The sequence below is a fragment of the Camellia sinensis genome, chromosome 4 (genome assembly GCF_055761805.1).
Source record: "Camellia sinensis isolate YWXY chromosome 4, ASM5576180v1, whole genome shotgun sequence".
In the NCBI taxonomy this organism is placed as follows: domain Eukaryota; kingdom Viridiplantae; phylum Streptophyta; class Magnoliopsida; order Ericales; family Theaceae; genus Camellia; species Camellia sinensis.
Genome location: NC_138964.1, coordinates 223935083 through 223953551, shown reverse-complemented (window position 1 = coordinate 223953551; position 18469 = coordinate 223935083). Strand labels below are relative to the sequence as shown.

The 18469-nt window shown below is 35.8% G+C and overlaps 1 protein-coding gene across 4 annotated transcripts; it reads left to right on the top strand.

Annotated features, from left to right (window-relative positions):
• The first annotated feature begins 1553 nt into the window (after nucleotides 1-1553).
• LOC114273800 (uncharacterized) lies at nucleotides 1554-14040 on the top strand. Of its 4 annotated transcripts, none has more exons than XM_082867685.1 (9): nucleotides 1558-1899; nucleotides 2126-2257; nucleotides 4860-4998; nucleotides 5996-6243; nucleotides 7496-7615; nucleotides 7713-7872; nucleotides 11718-11857; nucleotides 11969-12004; nucleotides 12991-14040. In XM_082867685.1, the coding sequence occupies exons 3-9, from the start codon at nucleotides 4923-4925 to the stop codon at nucleotides 13720-13722; spliced, it is 1512 nt and encodes a 503-aa protein (XP_082723811.1). In that variant the 5' UTR covers nucleotides 1558-1899; nucleotides 2126-2257; nucleotides 4860-4922; the 3' UTR covers nucleotides 13723-14040. The 4 variants fall into 4 exon arrangements, with proteins under 4 accessions (XP_028071420.1, XP_028071418.1, XP_082723811.1 ...); XM_028215615.2 differs by having other exon boundaries at nucleotides 1560-1899; nucleotides 4907-4998; XM_028215619.2 differs by lacking the exon at nucleotides 2126-2257 and having other exon boundaries at nucleotides 1554-1899; nucleotides 4907-4998.
• The last annotated feature ends 4429 nt before the right edge of the window (nucleotides 14041-18469 follow it).

The window sequence follows — 18469 nt, the reverse complement described above, 5'->3', positions numbered from 1 at the left end:
ATCATCCGGCAAGAAAGCTAACAACGGTCAACAAAGTAACAATCGCGGTAAACAAGTGTTACACTGGTCGTTCGGGTGATTGCCTGAGCAGTCGTCCGGATGATTGACCAGCAAGTACAAATTCAGGCCATTCAGACAAGCTAAATTTGAGTTACCAATCTTTATGATTTGGATAAATGTAGTATATAAATTGTATTTGTACATTATTTTCTTTACATTGTTGTTATTTCAAAATTAAGTAAATTATGTCAGAATTTCTTCAATTTTGTAAATTTTTTTAATTAAGTCCTTGAATTTATATTTCATTCTAGTAGACCGTTTAAATTTTCAAATTAATTCAATTTAAAGTTCGACAGCTTTATTGAATGAAAATTTTATTTTCAAGATTAATGATAAATTTTTTAGTCGGTTTAGTGAATTTGCCAAGAATAACGGTGGTGGGAGAGTTTTTGTTATTGACATTGTTATTTTAATTTGAAAGTTGGATTTATTGTTTAAATTTAATAAAGTGATAATAAATTAAAATATTTAATTATCTGTCTCTCATTTTTTATAATTATGAATCAATCATCTATGTAATACATAGTACTTAGTGTAAAAAGTAAAATTTTAAAGTCTTTTTTGACATGTAGATTAAAAGTTAATTTTTGATTTTTTTTTGAGTAATATCACTTCTCTATTTTTTATACTTTTTCAAAACAAATTAAAATTTTAACCTAATTTCCAAAATAGATATATATCAATTTTTTATTTTTATTTTTTTGTTACCCTTACCCACACAAGGCATACCTTCGAAAAAACAGGGAATAATAATGCCGAAACCAAGGGGTGTTTCCGGAATTAAAAGGAACAGTCATTCAGCACCATACGGAACCGAAGCTAAGCAGAAATGTGTACATTGAATTTTTTTTATTTTTAAAAGATGCGTATATATAATATTATGAGTGGTAATGATTATCTATTATAATTGTTTTAATTTAAAATATAATTATAATTAAAATAATATTTTATTAAATACGTATATAGAGATAATTAGACGTGTGAAAATAAAGGGTCTGTTTGAAACGATTCTGAAAATTGTTTTCTACGATTGAATTCGCATATGGTGTTTGGATAGAGTTGTGAAATTAATTTTTCACAACTCTGCAAAAAATTCTGTCAAACAGAGCGCGATTTTCAATTTTTTTTTCTTCGAAATTTGACCTAATCGGTCGTCCAGCCGATTGACCGACCGGTTAACCGAAAAAGTGAATTATTATTTTTTTAATTGATATGTTAATTTTTATATATTTGAAAAAAATATTTTTTGAATTTTTTAAAATTTTTTATGTGCTTTAAAATAATTTTGAGTTATATGTTTAGTTATGAGTTGTACGTTTTTGTATCAAATATTAAATATTATATCAAAAATTTCCCACTCAATTCAAAACTCTTTCACCAAACAAATTTTTCACATTCAAATAATAATTCTAAACTTCACAAATTCAAAATACAAACTCAAAATAGAACTCAGGCTCTGAAATTATAATTATAAACTCTACCCAAAATTTTCCGAAACCGAAGCTAAAGCCAAACTTGTGAAAAAGGCAGCAACAGTTTATTTTATCTTGTCTTCTCTCTTAAAAAAGTACCAAACGAAACGAACAATCTCTGAGCTTTTTCTCTATCGATCAAATTCATTCATTCGTCACAGCCCCCACCCCACTGTTGCCCTTGCCTCACTTCACTAGGAACATCACTTCCTCTTCTTTCGCTTCCAATCAACCGCCGAACCAACTCCAAATACAATTCCAAACACTAGTACCACAATACAACCCATTGAAACCGTTGAAGATAAATCTAATTTCTCTCCGTTCATGAAGAAATCGAGCCTTCCCTGCCTGCATTTTTCTTGAAAAGGTTCCTTCTTTGCTTTGTTTTTGTTCTTCAAGTTATCGTGGGTGGGGGTTTAATTGTTAGGTTTTACCCTTAACCCTTTGTTTTGTTCCTCTTCTTGCAATTCGAATTAGGGTTTTCACTTCAATGGACTGTTAATTCGCACCTGTATTATTAGAGCTTTTGTTGTTATTATATTTTTGCTGCTGAGAATGTGGAGTTTCTAAGTCCTATTAGGAATTATTGACAGTGCATGCAAGACATGAAGATCCTTTTCTTTGCTTTATATGCATTTTTCTTGGCCAACAAACAGTCTAGGTAGTCTCTTTCTAAGAACGGGTAATTTTGGTAGCGAAGGCGTAATTCTATTTCCACACACCAGGTACTCTCTGTGCACACAATCTTTTTATTTTTTTAATGATAATTTTGTCCTAGAATAAAATTATCAAAATAACCTTATCTTTTTCATCCAAAACCTAATTCTAAGCCCTAATCCTTCACCATTCCCAGGCGGTGTAGACATGAGAGTTGTAGTGCCTAGGGTTTAAAATAAATAATGGGTAGCAAAAGTAGATGCTGGGGAGTAAATGTATTGATAATGGTGGCCGACGATGATAGAAGGGTGAGAGTGGCGGTGGAGGTACAAGTTTCCAGCGGCGGAGGTGGTGGTTAGGGATTAGGGGGTTAGGATTAGGGTTTGAATGTTGAAGAAGATGAGGGTATTTTTGGTAGGGGTAGGATGTGTATGAGCACCCAAACATAAGAAAATTATGCTCACACCCTAAACCCCAACAAAATTATCCAACAAAAATCATTTTTTATTTATTTGTAGAAAACTTACTGTTATGGAAAGATTGTGAAATTCAACAGTTATGGAAAGATTGTGAAATTCACACATTCAAAGTCATTAAACCTCCCAATTTATGTATGCGTTTTAGTTCCATCAATCATGTACTGTCCCAAAGGGTCTCGCTATGGCGTGAACTTCAAAATGAAGTTGTGCAACAATTTTTGAAATTCGAACATTGTTCATAAAATCACATTTTTGCAGGTGCAATTATTTTAATATTCTTTTAGTGGAAGGGAAAAGAAGGGGGAAAAATCACACTACACACATTTGGAATTGCTCCAGTTTTTGGGATTTTTAATCCTTCATTCGATTACTAAAAAACTCTCATGTCCCGTTATTTATCACCAAAAAAAAAAAAAACTTTCATGTCCCATAAGGGGAGTTATAACTCATCTTTCTCAATCTATATCTTGGCATTTATTATATCAATATGAACACATTGCGTGTGCCGGAGTCTAGTGTGTATATAGATATATATTTTCCTTCAATTCTCGTGGAGGCCTTATCACATGATTTCATTGTACTTACTTTTGTTAATACTAGTTTCATTAATGATTTGTGTTTAATTTTGTGAAATTGTGGTCCGTGGATTTATAGACTTGATTAACTGCATTAGAGAATTGATGCATTGACTGAGGGATGGTGTTTTTGTTTTGGATTATCTTACTAATGCAGTTGTTTCATGTGAACTTAAATGAAGCATATTTAGTATGTTTCTCTTACGAGTCTATTTGTGACTGGGTTTATTTTTATTTATTAATTACAGCATCTGTTGCTACTCAAACTCATCCTGTCACATAATATGAATCCTTGATTATCAGATTCTTAATGGTGACTAAGCTACGTTCTAATTCTGACTGTATGCCTTTTTATTGATATATTTATTTTAACCCTTCAACTTGAAGAATCTAAATGTGGATGCATGCTTTCATTCTCGTGGATGCTGTGCAAATTGATTTTCCGTTCATCATGAATGTAAATTGGTCAACATTTTTCACTCTCTAATTTTGATGACCACATTGCGGGATGCAAAACTTGGGTTACAACATTCACGCTACAACATTGGATGTTTATCAAGTTAGATTGCTAAACTCAAGGAGTGCAGTAGCTAAAAAATTAAAAATTAAAAAATCAAGGAGTGCAAGAGGCTTCATCCATTTTTTTGGGCACATCTTGTGCTTAATTTCTGCAAGATGTCTAGTAATTAGGACATTCTTGGCTTTAGCACCTATCACACACAACGAAGATTTGCTTAGAAAAATAAATAGATATAGTATTCCTGTTCTTTCCCCATCTCACTCCCTATTGAGCACATGTTCACATTCACACATTAAATTTCAGTTGTTATTCTTTTTGATGTTGTGATAGTTGTTTGATTAATTGGGACCCCCACAAGTGGATGGTGAGATTGGTCTCCCGGATTAGTCAGTCCAATACCGACTAAATTTTTTTTTTTTGGTGCCTTAATGTCATGGAAAAATCAGTTGCCCATCTCATCTTGCTATAGTAGACCTATAGTCTTCTTGCACGTTCTTTTACCCAATTAATCACATAATAATTGCTGCTTTGTGCAAAAATATTGCTTCTGTTCCTATTATCTGCTTCCTTTTACTCACGAAGGGCTGTGATCCTCATTGAGAGAACATGATGTTCACAATCGCTTATTGCTATCATTCCCAATTTACGTTGATTACTCAAAGAATATCTGTTGATGTTCTCATAGGGTGGTTCTGAGAATGATTTGTGTACACTTTTGGTAAATCTTCACACTTCTCTGTGGTGGTTTGTAATGAATAGATTTTAAATTTTTATAGGGAAATTCTAAAAGGCACCTATATATTAATTAAACTGAGTGCGAAAGAGAGGGGATAGGGAGGAGAGAGTTTATACATATTATTACTACTTGAACAAAATAATGGGGGTGTTTTGGTACAGTAAATTTAGGGTTATTTTTTAGTGTGAAGCACAGCACAAATTTTGCTTGTGTAAGGAACTTTCCCTGTTTTTGGTTCTGTTTGATACAATAGGTAACTTAATTTTCAAATACCTTTGATATATTGTGTTTTATGTCATCTTTGTATCTTACAAGGTAGTTAATCCATTTTGATTTTGTTCTGTACGTTTTCTTGTAAAGGTTGCTTCTTGTTCAGAAGTCTGCCTTTTGTTCTATTGTGTGGGCAGACTTTTGTCACAAACAATGGGGAGCACATTTAATCCGCAGATTCTGATGGAAAAGCTGGCCAAGCTCAACAGTTCACAGCAGAGCATTGAGAGTATCCTCTCGTCTATACGATATTTTTCTCTCTATTTAGTTTTTTGTTTTTGTTTGTGATAGTCATTGGTTATTTTCACCTGTATTGGGGATTCATTTTCTATTTCCATATTTGAAGTGATATTTTGTTTCATTGCTTCCAACATTATTCATTGCTTTTAAATTGAGGTTTAGCTTTGTTATTGAATTCCCCCAAATCTCTTAGACCAAAACCTTTTTTTGGGTTTATGCTATCTTCTTTGAAGTTACACCTAATTCTTTGTATTTCAAATAAAATTTTAGTGTTTTTTTTTTTTTTGATGAAATATTCCAGCATTTTCATTTAGAATTCCCCCCTCCCCCCTTTTGATAATATTTTCCACTGTTGTGATAACCAACTGGGGGTAGCCCAGTTAACCAGATTTGCAGATTCCCTACGTCTCATTGGAGGTCAAGGGTTCAAGTTTTACCACAGGAAAGCCTCCTCCCTCCCTCAGGTTATGGCCTCCGATGTACCCAAAAAATGATTTGATTTTGATAGTCTGGAACAGTACATGTAACTTGTGATTTTGTTATTTCATCCTGTGCTTTTGCTCCAGTTACCAATCTTTCTCATTAATTGGCTGTTCCAAATTCTCCTGTATGTGTTGCCTACTGTATTCTGGATGTATTTTAGGGGTTGTTTGGGATGTCCTAAATAAGTGTACTTTTTGTCTTTTTGGACTAAAAAGTTGAGGGAAAAAAATATGGATATTTGGGTTAACTTTTTGACTTTTTATGGAAAAATGTGTAATAAAAAATTGTAAAAATTGGTTTGTAGAGGAAAATTAGAATTGGGAGTTGTGCAGCCGTAATTGTTGACTTTTGGTGAAAGTGTTAACTTTTTAACTTTTTGAGTAACTTTTTGACTTTTTTTGAATATCCCAAACTTGGCCTTAATCACTATTTTTACATTTGTCATAGTCTTATTGTTCATTATTGGTACATGCTCCAGAGATGCTATCCTTAATGCAATTAAGCTTTATCACATTGGTGTATTTTCCATATGAATAAGGCAAAACAAGTTGTTGAAACATGGGATAGACAATTCCATTGCTCCCCACGTGAGCAAAGATTGGCTTTTCTATATCTTGCGAACGATATTCTGCAGAATAGTAGGCGAAAGGGGTCAGAGTTTGTTGGTGAGTTTTGGAAGTTTCTTCCAGATGCACTCCGTGACGTAATTGACAATGGGGATGAGTTTGGAAGAAATGCTGCACTACGACTGGTATTTTTCTCTAGCTCACCTGCTTCTTGTTATGCCCATACGGTTGGTTTTAATTATATAAATTGTTAAAGGGGATGTAAGTTCTTTTGGACTTCCAAAACCCTTTACCATGTAAATAAATATTGACATTGAACTTGTTAGATTGAAAGGCTTATTAAGGTGGAATTTCATGGAAAGAAGAATATGATACAAAAAGTATAGGCAAATAAGCAAAACTTCCATAAATTTATGAAGGAAATTGGGGGAAGCCGTGGATGATCCAGTCCTACTACCTTAATTTACTGTGATCTGATTTGGCAAGTGTTTTTCTCATAATTTTCTCTTAAGTGGCAGTAATTAGTAAGATTGAACGGACGCACTTCTGACTTTCTGATTTGTTGTGGAGACTGTCTTTAATAAATTTCCATGCCATGTATGATTCTATTATTATAACTGAAAACACTTGTGTATTACATGTTGTTAGTGTTGAAGAAAATTCTAATATTTTGGAGTCCAATTCTGTTTGTGTGGAGAATATGCACTTCTATAATTTTATTTATTATTCATGTGACATGGTGTTATTCTCAAGACTAGAATAATGACAGCTGGGCAGAGTAGCTTTTATAAGGGCTTATCGTTATCTCTCTACTAGAAGAGAGACGGGCAACGGGACATTTTAACATTTTTAGAGTGAGAAAATGGCCAGTATGCATGTATTTTCAAGTATTTGGTTTCCTGTACGCTTATATAACTACTTTACCACAATTTCCTTTGTCCATTGCAATTCCTGTTCACATACTTATCAATATCTGCAATTGAGAATCAGCCTGCCCCTCATTTATGCATATATATACATGTTTAGTGCATTCAGTTTGCTTAATTTGGTCTTGGTTCACTCCAGTCTACATTATGTATTGCTTAGCATTTTCTAACCAAGAAGTAGTTTCTGATTTTTGTTTGGACCATTTTCTCTGGTTGACAGTTGAAATGGCAAATGTTCATTTTTGGTACCATCCATTTAATTTAGTTTGCAACGCTTTTTTGACCCCTTTTTTTTTTTTTTTCTCAACTTAAATCTGTTAATATTTCATGATTGATATGCTGGGAGTTGCATTTTTTGTATTTGGCATGTAAATGTTAACGTTTGTTCATTATGAAAGTCGGTAGAGAGAGAGAGAGAGAGAGGATGCGCATATCAAACATTTCAATTGGTTTTTCTGAAACTTGGAGTGAATTATTGCTTACGTTGCATTCCTGTGCCTTACACATCCAGATCAGCATTTGGGAGGAAAGAAAGGTTTTTGGCTCTCGAGGACAGATTCTTAAGGAGGAGCTTGTGGGAAGGCACCTGGAAAATAATAATAGAAATGGGAAGCATTCAGGGTTCAAACTGGTGTGCAACTTCAATTCTATGGTGAATTGTTTATATGAGTAACTTGTTTTTATACGTAAGTTAAGGATTAATAATATTTTTTATCCTTTTTTTCTAGCTGAGGCATTCTACTGGAAATGCATTGGATAAAATAGTTTCAGTTTATCAAGTTGTTTATGGTGGCCAACTGGATGAAGATGTTATATTGGGCAAATGTAGGAATGCTATCAGCTGCATTGAGAAAGTGGACAAGGAAATTGGGGGTGATTTTAATTCTGGTATGTCCTTCATGATGCTTCTTGATAGAAGTTTAGAATGTAGTTCCATTAAAGTTTCTACTACTTATTGGCTTTTTGGACATTCCTATGTATGTGATAATGTGATATTTATGCATGTTTTAAAGCATTTTTCATTTTCTGTTTTCTTGTAATTTGTTATTTCCTCAGTGATTTTGTATCTTTTTGCTGGACATTCCTATCTATGTGATAATGTGATATTTATGCATGCTTTAAAGCATTTTTCACGTTCTGTTTTCTTATAATTTGTTTTTTCCTCATTGATTTTGTATATTTTTTTTGCAGTATTTTTCTGTCTTTTTAATTTTATTTCGTGTGTTTAGAATTTTCTGTGCCCTATGCATATTGTAATTTCAGGACTTGTTATGCATGCAATATTGCTTATATGTAACACAATGCTTGTTTGGAGAGTGTCATTTTATTTTTCTCACACATATTTTTCGAGAAGCTAACACTTGTTATAAGTGCACTATACTGGATCTATTAAAATATGGAATCAACTAGTTGGGCAGTGGTAATTTCACGTGTCTGTCTGTGTTGTTTTATGTATTTTACCTAGAAATTATCTAAGATCCACTACCTTCATAGTTATAGTGGCAGTACTGACATACAGAATAGCAAGTGTAGAAGACATCCTAGATTCAAGACAGAATGTTGTGAAGCTAGAGTTCCAAGTTTTTCTTGTCACCTTACGCATTATAAAGAGCAGTGTCAAAAGGATTAGGAATGTTACATGGACTCTGGTACAGGTGCGTGTCCAAGCATTAAACCTTCATAAACTTAAATCTTAGGATATTGAGATATATATCCAAACTAAGATATGGGTACGGGAACTCATTATGGACACTTATATATGTTACATATTATATAACATTATTATGTAGAAATGTACTTAAAATTAAATAGAATTTAGAGAAAATATATAATTTCTTTTTCTCATCTATGTTGGAGACTATAAATGTGTCTTTTCTATCAAATTTGAGTTTCTTATTTTTCAAACATTGCAAAAAGTTGAAGATCCAACTGTCCAAATCGGGTATGGATGTCGGACACATATTCCACACCCTTACGGTCCATTTGTTTTAGGTTATAGGGGATGGGATTGGATTGGGATGGATATGGGGTCAACTAATATTGTGTTTGTTTGCAAAAAGGCGAAGGGGATTCACTATACCTTGGGACTATGATATGCCTCCGTGGATGGGATTAGTAGTTTCCCATGGGAGATGGTATTAGAAAAACAATCTTTTGGGATTAGAGGGGGATTTTCTATTTTGCCCTTTATTATCCTACCTAATTTATTTACTCTACTTGATTAGTATGGTCTTTTCTCTATGACTTTTTTTTAATTATTCCACCATTTTTTACTCTACCATTTTTTATATCAAAATAATTTAATATAAAAATAATTTTTAATATAAATATATATTAGTATAATAATATTTATACCAAAAAAATTATATTAAAAGAATAAAATACTACCAAAAAATACATATATTTAGGGATGGTTTGGGATGTTTTAAGTAAGTGCACTTTTTGATTTTTTGTAAAAATATGTGTAAAAAAGTAGAGAAAGTGGGTAGAAAAGTAGATAGGAGATGTTGATTGATGTGACCCAAATAAGTGTATATTTGCAAAAAAAATACACTTTTTTAGTGCATGCCAAACACCTACTTATGAAATATAATTTTTAATATTAAAATATGTAATGCATTTATTAGTTGGTATAAGCCCAAATTTGATAGTAGTGGGTATTTGTGAAATTTTATATGATTAATCTCACTCCTATCTCTCAAAACAAACAGGAATTATTGATAGTTCACTGGTTATCAAACAAATGCAATTTTTCTTAGTCTCCTTATTAATAATTCCCTCACTAACAATCCCACCCAACCTACCTCTGAAAACAAATGGGCCCTTACCCTTGTCATATCTGGTGGACACGGATACTTCGGGGAAAATAGAAGAGTCAGAGCAATATGTTACTATTGTTGTCAATATTTTTTTTTTTATTAACGGAAGAGCTATGTGTCACTTTAAAGTTGTTTTCTGAACTTTCAAAATATGTTTTTGCATAAAAATGAAAACTATGTGAAAACTATTGGTGTTTCTAATTTTTTCAAAAATATGAAAAAACGTAATCATCGAAAATGAAAACAATACCAGAAAGATCTTTACTTTTTGGATATATTTTTTGTTAAAATCAACTAAAGTGGTAAAAGGATCTTTCCACCTTTTTTCTTAAATCAAACCAAATCAAACCAAGTCTTAAGTCCTATTACATGGGGTCGACTGCATGAATCCGTCTTCTGCACTCAACTCTATCTAAGGCCATTTCGTTAGTAAAATTAAGAAGATTCATATCTCTATTTACTACACTAGTTTACATCAATCTAAGTCTACCTCTTTCCCTAACACTACCATCTACCGTCACCGTATCGTATCTCTTCACTATCGTCTATGTTGGTTTCCGTTGTATATGATCAAACCATCTGAATCTATTCTCTCTCAACTTATCTTCTATCAGTACTATTCCTACCCATTTTCAAATATACTCATTTCTAACTGTGTTTTTTCTAGTCTTGCCACACATCTACATTAGCATTCACATCTCAGTAACATTCATCTTATCTGCATGTTGTTTCTTAGTTGCCCAACATTTCGCCCCATAATAGCCGTTTTATAAAACTTCCCTTTTAGTCTAATGGGTACTTATTTATCGCACAGTACTCCCGATGTACTCCTTCACTTAAGCCACCCCGCTTTAATTCTATGGACCACATCCGCTCTAATCTCCCCAGTCGTTGTGATAATCGATCCTAAATAACAAAAATATTCACTCTTAGGAAGTTTTTGGTTCTCAATCTTCACTCTCTGCTACTTCCATTGTGACTGTTACTAAAATTACACTCCATATACTGTGTTTTAGTTCTGCTTATCCTAAATCCTTTAGATTCAATTGCTTTTCTCCAAATCTCCAACTTAGTGTTAACTCCTTCTCTAGTCTCGTCCACTAACACGAAAGCATCTGCAAAAAGTATACACCATGGCATATCATCTTAAGCCCCGGTTTGGTTTTCCTCTTGGGCTAAAAATTCACAAAAGGACAAAAAAAAGTCAATAAAGCCAAAAAGTCAAAAATCACAATAGGATAAAAAAAAAAAATTTGTCATTTCAAAGCCAAAAAGCCAAACAAGAAAGCCAAACAAACAAAAAAGTCCCATGCTAAAAAAGTCAAAAAAGCCAACTAAAAAAGTCATTGTCAAACGACTCCTAAGTATTGCGCGTCAACTCATCCATAACTTAAGCGAAAAGATAAGGACTTAAGGTTAATCTTTGGTGTAACCCTACAGTAATTGAAAATTTACTCGTCTCTCTAGTAGGTGATTTAATAGTGGTCACCACACCTTCATACATATCTCTAACCACATCAATATAACCTTTTGTCACTCTTTTCTTCTCTAACACCCACCAGATTATATCCCGAGACACTATCATATGCTTTCTTAAGATCGATAAAAACCATAGGAATGTCTCTTTCCTTTTCTCTCTATACTTTTCTTGTCACTTTGTTGATTGGTGCCTAAATGATACGGGGGCAATGGGAACATTTTTATGGTCTTTTGGTCTGTATTGAATTCCCCAAGTTTTGTTTCTTGAAGCCATGTTGAGGTTTGGCAGAAGATGGGGGTTTCTGGGCCAGTTCAGTATCATTCTAAGTTTGTTTTCCTAAATTTGGTTCCCTTAGCTAAATCCTGTTGCATCTCTCTGTCTGTGTCTGTCTCTGATCATCATCATTATTATCATCATCATCATCATTTGAGCAGGGAAACCCAATGGCTCTCGTGTTGTGGAGGAGCTTCAAGGGCAGCATGCTATATTGAGAGACTGTATTGAACAACTAACAGTAGTTGAATCATCAAGAGCAAATCTTGTGTCTCATCTGAGGGAGGCTCTTCAGGAGCAGGTTGGATGCCAAGCATATCTTTGAAACTATTTGTTAACTTCTTTTACGTTATCTTTCTTTTTTTCTCTCTTTATCTTTTGTGATGGAATGTGTCATGGTTTTGGTAAGCAGGAATTCAAGCTGGATCAAATTCGCAGTCAACTTCAGGTAACTCTGTTGCCTCTTGGATTGGCTCTACTTGTGTGGATTATAATTTTAGTTTTGTGGTTTTCTTCTTGGTTTTTGACATTCAAATCTGCTTTAGATGCACATGATGTTATTTTTGTCTTCACCACAAATAGTTGAAACCAGGTCAAACTTATAATTGATGTGCAATGGCCTTAGGCTTATAAGGTCCATTAGATGCGCACGAGGTATTATTAGTATGGGGACTCATTAAGGACAGATATTTACTGTGGACGAAAATCACATCAAGTGTAAGGGGGCCATGCCTGCCCTTGCCCTACCTTCAACCTTCTGGTTTATGTCCTTATTGGTTGTTTTGAAAATGAGTATTTGAGAAAGTTTACTATGTAATTAAATCTAAGTAGGTAAATGAGGATGTGCATCTTGACATTTTGAAAACTTTGAGACTCTGAATAACACGTTCAAGTGAATCTAGTGGATGCCATATGAACTGCTGTTGCATATAAGATGGTGTGATGTGCACTTATGGAAAGATGCTTTTCTCTTTGAGCCATTGGTGGAAGGTTTACTTTAGGTCAGGTGCAGAACTTGCTGGGTGTTAAGGAGTGGTGGGAGGCTGAAAGGATGCGTATAGTTTAAGAAAATATGAATCTCAAGTTCTATATTATGATGCTAGATCCTTATTCCTGCCATAATCCCAAAAGTCGAAGAGCTGAAGGATATTTGTAAATAACATGACCCTGTTAAGTCTTGCAGGGTTCTGGAGTGTTCCTCTGTCAATTTTTTACAGGACTAATATTTGATAGTATTATCTAGGGGGCCACACACAGCTTATCTACCCTATTATTCTTTAATTCTTGTCCTTTTCAGAGCTTCTTGTTTAAAATGCTAGACCTTCTATTCAGCAAAGCATCAGGACAAATACTAGTTGCTTTGATGGAGACGGGCATTTATTCGTTCATACCTAGTCTAACTATATATGCCCTCCCTTCAATGTTGTTGTTCAGGCAGCTCAGTCCCAGTCAGAACAGGCAGGTAATTTGTGCAGACAGCTACTGAACAACAATGCACAGTTGCTAGCTGAGCAGAGTATGAAGGAAACCGATACCTCCAAAGCGCCTCACAGTTTTATAATGGGAAGCAGAGAACAATCGGCTCCTGTAATGTATACACGGACGTTACCTTTTTCTGAAAAATCTGGAGAAGACCCCAAAGCCACAGCGGCTGCAGTGGCTGCAAAGCTTACTGCATCAACATCCTCAGCTCAGATGCTGAGTTACGTCCTCTCTTCTCTGGCATCAGAGGGTGTCATTGGCAATACAATGAAAGAATCATCCAGTGATTTTCCTTCGGAAAAGAGAACAAAACTTGAGAATGACCACCCCGCTTACATACCATCTCAGAATTCTCAACCACCGGTTCCGCCTTATCCGCATCCAGACTCACTGCAGCACGGTGTCCCAATCACCACACAAGAATTGACTGCAAATGAACAACCACCTCCTCCGTCATCGCCACCACCATTGCCGCCATTACCACCTATGCAGCCATATCCATTGCCTCATTTCATGCAGACCACACCGTATGGTTATGGCGTAACACAACAGCAGCCACTGCCCATGCCTGGCTATCCATTTACAGCTCCTCCAACAAATCCATACCAGAGTTTTCAAGGATCAGAAGGCGGTTTTTATAGCCAGCCATCGTCCTTGCCAATGGCACCAATCTCCCGGCAGTAGAATTACCCAGTCTTGTCGGTTGATTGAAAAGAGTAGGGTCTAGGGTGGTTGACTTTAGGGCATTAGAGAGTGTATGGGGGCTTGTTACCCTGGAAGTCTGAAGCCTTCCTTTTAAATTGTGCCTTTTTATTACCCATATAAGTAGATTTTGCACAGGGTAAGTAGATGTGTTTGTATTCTTATTTTTCCAGTGAGTTTTTAAATTTATGGAGTTTGAATAATTCCATTTGAGTAGCTGAATTGAATATAACAAATTTTGAACTGTGTCGATTGGTGAATCTATCATTTATCCATGGATGTGGGACTATTTTGAATAAAGATTAATGTTGGACTCGTGCACATGCAATGTTCTGGACCTAGCTAGTTTTCTCCCTCCTGGTCCAGTAAGATTGCCTTGTAAGATGGCAACTTTTTTTGTTTTTTCATAGATAGAATGTTAGTATATTAGTAAAGTTAAGTTATAATTTAAACGAGCCGTCGTTGATCCATCAATTTGATCTCCAGATCTTCCACTTACTGCACCTTAAGGTGCTGCTACATGCTACTTGGCTACAGGGGCCTTGGCTTTCAAAAGTATTTCAAAAAGCTCAATTCGTTCATATTGATTTCTCCAAATATAAAAATTATATAAATGCACTTTTTTGGCAGGTGGTCTGGAGGGAGTCTATAGCGGTGAAAGTGACACGTCTATATTTATGGGGGCATACAACATTAGGTCGAAAGATTAATCTTTTTTGATGATAAAGATATGCCGAAAAAGTCGCTGATAGTGACGGACAGTGGCTAGTGGTGGTAAGCTAAACAAATAGATAACATTTGGATAGGTAGGAAAGATTTGGACATATACATTTAGGCATTGTTTGGGAAGACTAAATAAATCTATACTTTTTATCTTTTTATCTTTTTTGAGTTACATTAATCAACATCTCCTCTTACTTTTTTACACATCTTTTTATAAAAAGTCAAAAAGTACACTTATTTAGAACATCTCAAACAACCCAAAAATTAAAAAATGAATGTGTGGCTTGATAGAGGTGTGAATTTGGCACAGTCTAACCCACTTAGGCCTGGGTTCAGGTCCGCCCATGTTGGGCCTTGCGGGCTCCTGCCAAAATTCGGGTCAGTTTGACCCACGAGCCAAAAAAATAGACCCAGACCCATAGGGTATTCGGGCCTTAGGCGAGCTAGGCTTGGTTTGAATATTTTTTTCACCAAATTTTTTTTCCCACAAAAAATGACACTGGGCCTAGGGCCAAGTTTTGAGTGGGCCTTGAGCAGGCCGATAGGTTCGGCTAAGCTTTAAAATTGTGGCCCAGGCTCAGGGTCCCAGCCTGGGCTTGGGCCCGGGCCTAATTGGACTAGGGCCACCCCGGACCGCGGCCAGACTTTGAACCACTCACGGATCGCGAATTATTTTTACACTCCTATGACTTGAGTACCCAAGCCTTTTAGGTATTTTTATATCACAAAAAAGGAAAAAAGTACAAAATAAAAAATGCATTATAAAAAAACTACAAACGGTCCTATTTTAATTTTTGCCATGAGTTTCAAATAAGTTTTAAGTTGTTTTGCTAATCTTCAGATGTTAGGGTGAAAAAATCTCATTAATTCCTATATGTTACCTGTGGGGATATATTTTTGAGTACCAACACGTGGCAAGGTGACGCCGATGTGTCAGCCGAGGTGCCACGTGTCCTGGTCATTATGCCGAGGTTATCTCCGAAGATATCGGAATCCGAGATAAACGGATAAGGAACAAAAGTCCTAGAATAAAGAGGAGATTTAGCCAAGATAAGGATAAAGCTCTTAGAGAGTTTATCTTTATCTCTTGAGGAGTCCAAAGTAAGTACTGAATTGGAGTCCATAGAAGTGAGGCTTCTAGTGGGACTAGGATTAAGTAAACTATAAAAGAGAGGCACCCTCGTGGGTCTAAGGTATGCAATTTATGCTTTAAGTAGTGAGTTTAGCACTTGATTATTTTTTAGAGATATACTGACTTGATCGTCGGAGTGCTGCCGGGTGGAAGAGCCACCGCCGGAGCCTTTTTTTTCTGTTACAGGTTACAGAAGCCATCTATTCTGTCAGTGCTCTCTAGTTGATTACTAAGCGGGCAGTGTGATCAGAAAATTACTCACGCAATTTGGCGCCGTCTGTGGGAAAAAAAGAAGAATAGATGGCCAGTAACGCACAGAAGGAAAACATTGGGGACAACGCTCCTACTGGGAGTGGCAGACCAATCGACCTTGATATTGAAGGAGACAATCACAATGCAGAAACCCGTGACCAGGGCCACGGAGACAACGACGTCGGCCAGGAGGGCGACACTTCGAAGAAGACAAACCAAAGCAAGTACTATAACAAAGATAACTGTCACGACCCCATTCCGTCCCTAGTAGAATGGTGCCGTGATGACCAGTAATCCGAGATTACCGAAGGCTAACTTTCAAAATTCACACACAATCAGAGTATTACATATGGGGCTAACAAGTGCGGAAGTAATGATTTACAATACAAGTGGTCCATAAGAGCAGTGCATAGATCAAATGAAATGGCATACATCTTTAACATGGTCTAATAACTTGAATACAAATAAAATAAGGTACATGTTACATCTTGATCAAAAGGCTTCTCAAGCCGACATATGCAAAATATATGAAATATAAAATCAAGAAGCATAATCTTCAAGATGCCGACATCCTCACTGCTGACATAACGTACATACAAAACACACATCTCGGCGTAGCCGACTGCTTGCTTGCTACCTACATATATATATATATATATATATATAGGGAAGGTGAGCTTGGATACTCAGTGATTGGTATAAATAATAAAAGGGTTAAATGAATGATTATCGAGATCTTTGCAAAACATACATATCATAGCTTGTACAAAACATGAGATGAATCTAGTTCATCAATCTTGATCTTACAAAACTTACTTACTTATTTTGGATGTTAATAACATCTATATAATACAAGGGATGACATTAATAAGGTTGTGGTACAAATGCTTATAGTCCCCTAGCACGTACGGATTTTCCAAGAATGTGCTACAAGTGCTTATAGTCCCCTAGCACGTACGGATTTTCCAAAAATGTGCTACAAGTGTTTATAGTCCCCTAGCACGTACGGACTTCCTGAGAGTGTCACCCAAAACAAAACTTACTTGATACATAAAAATAGGGATAATCATTCATGCTTAACAAATACTTTCAAAACAAAGCAAAGCAAAGCCTTTATCAAAACGTGTAACATAGCTTTATTAAAGATACCACTCACATAGCTCTTTGGACGTTGGGATCAAGGTAAAGGTTCAAGTCCTACAAACACATGGCAAAGTCCACTGAACGTACTTCTCAAAACAAGTCTTACATGCATGCAAATGATCTCAGGAAAACATGCTGGAAGTCAAAACACTGTTTTACATGTCAAGAAGACATGCTGGGTACCAACCAGGTCTTTGCCGAGGTCCCACACCTCTTGGCCGAGGTGTGGTTACTTAGGCTTCGGCGTGCGGCTGCATGCCAAGGTGCGCATAAGACAAACTAAAGGTGTAAGTGATCATGCAAGGTAGGCCAAGGTGAGATACGATGCTTGGCCTAAGTGTGAGGTCTAGGTAAGAGTGATTTCGACGACTACACTTAAGGAAGTGAGGTCTGGAGATCTGGGTTTCCATCCGTAAAGAACATGAAGAACACAAATGTTAAAATCATAACTTCTTTATTACAAGGTCTGTGATTTCATGCTATGAGTTCGAAAACATGGACCTGGTACCCATACTTGAAGATCATATGAAAACAAACACGAAAACATGCATCTTGATACAAACTTTCGGATCAAATCATGACTTTTCTTGAAGAACACATGAATACTATTTTCTCTTTCTAAAACCGAACTCCAAAGCAATGCATGGCTTACAAATCATATTCAATCATGTAACGCAATAACATGAACATAAAGAACAACATGAGCAGATCAGGAATCTAACCTTAGAACACGGATCTAACGGTTCGATCTCTAGGGGTCAAGCTTAGAAATCCACTCTCCCTCAAGAGCTCCTCTTCCTCTCCTAGAGCTTCTCTCTCCTCTTCAAAAACAAGGATATAACAAATGATAGGTTTCTCTCTTTGCCGGCTGATTTAACACTCAGCTCGGACACATGGCAACGGCTGGTTGGTTCTCCTCAAAAGGTGATAGATTGACAAGACATGTGTAAGACAAAGCGTATCTAACAAGCTACTCGTCAAGGCACTCTGGCAAGTGATGACATCGGCTAAGGACAAAGTTTCGGCAACTAAGGTGGCAATGACCTCGATTAGGAAGGACAACACTTGACTAAGCTGTGCCACACCTTGGCCTAGATGTGCCACACCTCGGCCTAGATGTGCCACACCTCGGTCTAGGTCATACCACTCCAGGACAAGATCACTTGGGTGCATAGGTAACATCTCGGCCTAGATAATACACATCTCGGACTTGGTGATGAACACCTCGTGTAACGCTCTCAGAATAATACAAAATACCCAACATTTTAGACATGCATTGATACAAAAGAAATCAACCATTCCTATTCATCAGAGTAATTCTTACAACTGTATTACATGTTAACAACAAAAGCAAATGCCCTATGGGCTACAGCTTTCCAAGTTAACACTTGGTTACAAAAAAAAAGAGTACTAACTCAATACATATTAAGCCATTGGCTTGAATTTACATGTAATATCTCAAAATAAACAAAAAAAGAG

Coding starts and splice junctions, on each gene's coding strand:
- LOC114273800 (XM_028215615.2), top strand. CDS start 2,163: ATGCATTTTTCTTGGCCAACAAACAGTCTAGGTAGTCTCTTTCTAAGA. Junction 2,258..4,906: donor ATTCTATTTCCACACACCAG/GTACTCTCTGTG, acceptor TTGTGTGGGCAG/ACTTTTGTCACAAACAATGG. Junction 12,005..12,990: donor AAATTCGCAGTCAACTTCAG/GTAACTCTGTTG, acceptor GTTGTTGTTCAG/GCAGCTCAGTCCCAGTCAGA.